The following is a 5969-nucleotide window of genomic DNA, read 5'->3' as shown; positions in this document are numbered from 1 at the left end:
TGACAGCTCCATATGGACAACCATTCCGCTACTGAAGTAAGATAGTTAATGCGTGGCCACGAAATAATAACGCGTGGCCACGAGATAGTAATGCGTGGCCACGCATTATTTTTTTTAATCCAATGTCACCAGGGGGGCTATATCTTGAATATAAACTAATTGCTTGTGGATGAATCCGATGCCTGTGTGTGTGTGGCTGCAATTCAGTGTAAATTGCTGAGTGTGTTCTAACCATAATTCATATGGCAAAGTGATTAATACTGTATCATATATGTGTTTTGTGCTGGCATATCGTGTAACTATTGTGTAAAACTTATTCTGTATATACATGTTCAAGGTTGAAGTTAAGCGAAACAACAAAGTTGAGTAGGTGAAGTAGACGGATCACTAGATCGGTAGAAAAGGATTAATTTGGTTGAGATGGTGTGAGAAACAGTTGAAATAGAGAAGTTGTTAAGTTCCAATAACTGTGAGTCAAAGTAGGAAAATAGGGAACATTTACAAAAATACTAAAAAAACAAATCATATCAAAATGTACATTACATATATACATGGGTGTACAGTAAAACTACATTTGAAGTGAAATACCTTTTATACTTTATATCTCTTACTTACTCATTAAATCATTACTTGTACATCTTGGACAATGTCAGCAAAGCACAGCAAAAGGGGAGTCGCAAGCTCGCAAGTCGCAAGCTCGCTCACCCCCGCCCTTCTCACTCTCAACTGAGCACAACTGACTACAATTTTTTTTTTACCAGCAAGACAGTATAGTATATTAGCTGTAATCATACTAACAAAGAAAATAATCATTGGTTTCCCTGTGGCAGAAAAGAGGAGCTTCAATTGACAATAAAGGGTTATGGAGATCACATTAGGGCCTCATAGTGGCTCCTGTTGCGTTACTAACAATACTGATATCACAATCCCACAATGTAGATCACTGTGGAAGGGGGGGAGGTTATCAGAAAACTGAAACAACAAGGCCATTAGTCACCATATGACCAAGCTATGGTCAACGGAGTGCTAAATCAGTGTGAAATCTGTGCTCAAAACAATAAAAAGAGAAGGGAACCAGATCCCGACTAGGAGGTTGAGAGACTGGTGGAACCAGGCGACTGGGTCTACATAAAGATCTTCCGACGAAAGTGGCACCAGCCACGACGTGAGGGGCCATACACAGTGGTGCGAGCAAATCTGACTGCAGTCCAAGTAGAAGGAAGTACAACCTGGTATCATTTGAGCCACTGTACAAAAGAACCAAAACAAGGGCAGTATCAAACTGACAGACAATACTGACCAAAATGACTGTGTGGTACATGCTAAAAGTCATGAGCTTTCTGTTGTGGGTGATGCCAGGCGAACCGAGACAGCCGAGGATGATGTGGAGCCCAAACAAGGCCTCAGGAGAACCAAAAGACGGGTCCCCGGCAACCGTGGGAGGAGCCCAACTCAATGATTCAGATGAGTACGATGCAAAAACACTTACACCAACTCAGACAGTGCTAGAACCCATGCCAGCATTCTCAGACAAAACACTTTATTTGAGTAGCCAAAAACAGATTAGATTAAGAGTGAAAAGACAATTACATAAAATGTGGAGTTGGCACACAGGAAATCCCAAATATCCCACCGTTAGACAGCAAAGTATTTGGTGAACGAATAAGGCTCCAGATTCCACCACAAGATGTCTCGAGTAAGATAGATAAGCGTGACATCCGAGTGTTAGAAACAGAGAATTCCGAACAAAATGTATTATGTGGATGGACACGTTCGCATGCTGCAGGGGAGTCCAAATGGGGAGATACATGCGGGTTAATAGTTGAAAGGGATGATGAAGGTTGGGTGATTGAACTTAATACGCAGATCATCCAGGCCAACAATGAATATGCTCTTGAATTAATAGCTACAACCAAAGAGGGAAGACAGGAGAGAAAAATGTACCTTGGGCACCTCCCCCAAGCACCAGGACAGAAGTTGATCCTCGTTCCGTTGAACAGAATATAATAAAGGAAAATCTAACTGAGCCTGTAGAAGAAATACCAGTAGATTTGTTCCTGTTTCAACCAGACATTGTAGAGGTATTGAGCTCACAGCCGCAACCCACCAACCAAACAGAATCAAACCAATCCAGCACGCAACCCATTAACTTAGAACTAGGACTTTTACTCTTGGTATGAGAAACCTTGATGGTTTAAGGGGGGAGTTTAAGGAGAATGCTGGTAAAGGGGGGACCTGTCACTGGATTGGCTAGACCAAAACTTTGGCGAGCCATTTTGGCCAAAGCAGCCATCAGTGCTGAAATAGTTCTAATTCTGATTTTCCTTCTGACATGTTGCATCGTACCCATGCTGAGGAGACAGTGCCAGAATATGATGGACAAACAAGCAAACATGTCAAAGGTTGACCACAGTGAGTGGAGCAGACCCCATTTTGGACAAGAGGCTACTATCAGCCCCATGTGCCTGTCTCTACATCAGAATACACCACACAAACCATATCCAGGATATAACATTTCACAGTAATTCAATCATAGCTGCCTTCAGTCTCAAGCCATCTAGACTCTTGGAAGGCCTCCATTAAACAGGAGTCACTTATGATGAGTCAATAATGGACTGCCATTGGATGAGAACCAGGAAGTGGTAAAAGATTATTGATTATTTCTCTCTCGCTGTCTCTTCCTGGGAGAAGATAAAAAGGATAAAAAGGAGGAGGGAGCAGGTTGGGAATATGGAGAAAAACGGGATGGTGAAAGGATGGAAGTAAATGGTATGGGGAGAGAGCAAATGGATGGAGAGCAGGGTTGAAAGCACATAAAATAAAAGCTGAGCACACAGGAAACCACTTTGTATATGTTTTTCGAGGGTCGTCAGTGTGATTGATGACTCATGTCCAAGAAGATGTAGAAGAACACTTTCATTGTCCAGTCATGTATAGTCCACAGTGCACTACAGCTAGAAAATGATTTCATGTAATTATTAACATTACATAAGATTATCCTCTTCTTCTTAATTTTTGTATAGGCTGTAACTGATGTAAGTACTGGAAAACCGAAATAAGAAGTGCAGAGGTGCAGGCAGCAACCTTGCAGAGAGTGGCAGCAAATGTCACCATATACACAAGCATAACTTAGGTATTAGAGCAGAGCAGGACAGAAGTTGTGATGTGATAGATATAAAAGATAAGAGCAGACTGGCACCTGAATTGAAACTATTACCAAGCAAAATAGACAGGTGCAGATAGGTCAAACTGAGACTGAGTCTAAAGAAGCTGCAGTTCATTGTCAAAGAGGTTGAGTTCCATGGGTGAGTTCCGGGTTTGTCGGCAGTCCCTCTGCAGTCCCTCTGCCGACAGACCGAAAAATCAGATCAATCCAGGAAACCTACCTCGCAAAGTCCATGGTACCTCTCTCTGCGGTGTATAAGCGAGAAGGATGTGACACTGGTTACCTAAGCAGCAGTTGAGGAAATCAAGCAACTTGTCACAGCAGCCCTGATCCTGAGATATTATGACGAAACCAGACTGATGGGCCATAGATCATACCTGGTGGATGTAGAGGGACATTCTACCTGCGTAATTGGGTGGCCCTGAGACCAGCAGAGACAGAGGCTCTCAGACACCACCCTGAGCAACACAGCAAGCAGTACAGAAGCCCGGCAAAAACCACAATGGACAAGGATAGGGACAGTAACACTGGACAGTGACACAACCTGCCAAGAACTCAGGAGGGTCAGTCATACTGACCTGCCCCTGCCCACAGGCAGCTCACCATATACAGCAAACTATAGGACAACTAGTGACAGGCATGTAAAAGCGCCAAATAGACCAAATGACCTACTGGTCTATTGTGATTTCTCTAAGGATATAGAAGATGTATACACAGGTGAAATCTCTGGGCAGAAAATATGGTCGACATCTTAACATTACATTGATGTAAACCACTTTCCCTCTTATGACCAGATTACTGTTTTCTGTCAGCACGGAACACACTTTGTCCATCAAGTGCAATAGCTGGGCTGTTGTGCCAGGTCTGTTTATTTGTTATCGTCATATGTGCGTGGGCATTTTTTAAATACACTTGGTGAAAATAACACTTGTATACCACATACAAAACAAATGCATGGTTTTTGCCTAGAACTAAAATAAAGTGGGCATGTCTGCAAGACTCGAGGGTACCCATACAACCTCTTTTTATTCAGCTGTCTTGAGGTCAGTGGTCAAGGAACCCCACTGAAAATGGCCATACCAGTTTTTTGATCGCCAAAATGTACCCTAACTTCGAAATGTTATTTATGCCCCTTCCTGACAAGCTAGCATGACATGGGTGTTACCAATGGATGTGTTAGGTCTTCATATGTTACCAGTATCTTATCTCTAGGTATAAAACACCCACTACAGCATCTGAAAGAAAGATGCAGAGTGAAAGAGGCAAGGATAATCGGGTAGCCCAGGCCTTTCTTCTGGAAACGCCCCTGCCATGTAAAACACTTATGAGAAAATCTGTCATCAGCATTCCCTTGATTTCAATGTAAATACATAGACAAACATAATCTCACCCACGCACAAACACACACACACACACACACACACACACACACCTCAGATCAGATTATATGGTAAGTGATCTATCTGGCTGGAGGGATATGGGAGACACAGAGAAGGCAATACCAAGGAATATGGCTGCAGAACACGTCAAAAAGATTTGTATTGATTTTGATATTCACAACCAGTGAGAGAGAGAGTCCTCTTCCTGTCACCCATCACTATCATCATCATCATCATCATCATCATCATCATCATCATTGGGTTAACTTCCATCATCATGACCATAATTTTCACTTCAGTTCCATATGACTGAACCATTAGCCACAAAGATCACATCAGTACTCTTTTATCTGGACCCTGTGATCACTTTGTGGAAGCTAATGGGAATCCAGATTAAGAATCAAGTACAATGATTGTCTCCTTTTCTCTGTTTGATAAGTGGAAGTGGTGAAGAGTTCAGCCATCACTGCTGAGTCCAGCTCTCTGGATGGAGCCTAATGGAGCAAATAAATAATTATTTTTACACAACTAGCCTACTATTGTTGTTGTGTTGTTGCCAGTGATGCTACTATTTTTAGATCAAATTTAAGTGCCGCTGCCAAATATAAACAGTTAAATACCTCCCGATAAAAATCGGGAGGTGGCGGGGCACAAACGTTTCTCAGCTTCTGAAATGGGGGCACGTAAACAATGTGTAAACAATATAAAAACAATACCACACAGGGTATAAAATGACCACGACAAACCACACAAAAATACATAAGGAATTATAATAAACCATGTGTGCTATAATTTGTTTACACGTGATTTGGGGGAAGTGGTATAGCAGGTCATTTAAACTAATAATTATTATGTCGAATATAAATTAGATGGGTTTTTTTTATTACATCTTCTGGCCAAAACGCCATACAGGCCTACTGATGCTGCCTACCAATCTGTGTGCTCGGTTTATAAACCTTTGTGCACACATTTGTAAACCTAGAGTCCAGATTTACAAATGACCCTTGGGGAGGCTCCATACACTTTTAATTGCTTTTGTGTATGAAATGTGATATAGAAGTAAATCTTGCCTCGCCTTGTGTTACCATTATGTATTCTGGCTATAAGCGCGTATATTCAGTAACCACTGATGATTTGATGATGATCTCTCCAGCAGTGTTGGTATATTCAAACAGTCCTGAAGGCTAATTATTATCAAAATGTATTTTTACAATATTGATAAATATTATTTATTATTATATTAAATGTTAAATGTCACTTCCTTGGCTTTTGGCAGGATTGGATAGGACACATAATTGTTTCCTTATTTCCCTTGCTTATTTGTCACAGTATTGTGTTGTTATTATTATTAGTTATTATTAAGTATTATTATTGCTACAGTTACTGTTGTTACTGTTGTCGCTGCTCGCTGTCCCCCATCGTTG

General features: G+C 41.4%; 1 protein-coding gene across 1 annotated transcript in view; it reads right to left on the bottom strand.

Annotated features, from left to right (window-relative positions):
- Positions 1 to 3400, bottom strand: part of LOC118326497 (P2X purinoceptor 3-like) — a 7512-nt gene extending 4112 nt beyond the window's left edge. Inside the window, exon 1 of the mRNA XM_035659500.1 lies at positions 3387 to 3400. Coding sequence (XP_035515393.1) covers positions 3387 to 3400 — 14 coding nt within the window. The remainder of the gene's footprint in view (positions 1 to 3386) is intronic.
- Positions 3401 to 5969: the final 2569 nt, after the last annotated feature.

Source organism: Morone saxatilis, unplaced genomic scaffold (genome assembly GCF_004916995.1).
Source record: "Morone saxatilis isolate NCDOM2014 unplaced genomic scaffold, NCSU_SB_2.0 Contig17, whole genome shotgun sequence".
Taxonomy (NCBI): Eukaryota; Metazoa; Chordata; class Actinopteri; family Moronidae; genus Morone; species Morone saxatilis.
The sequence above is the reverse complement of the archived record's forward strand: the minus strand, read 5'-3'. Positions and strand labels throughout refer to the sequence as shown.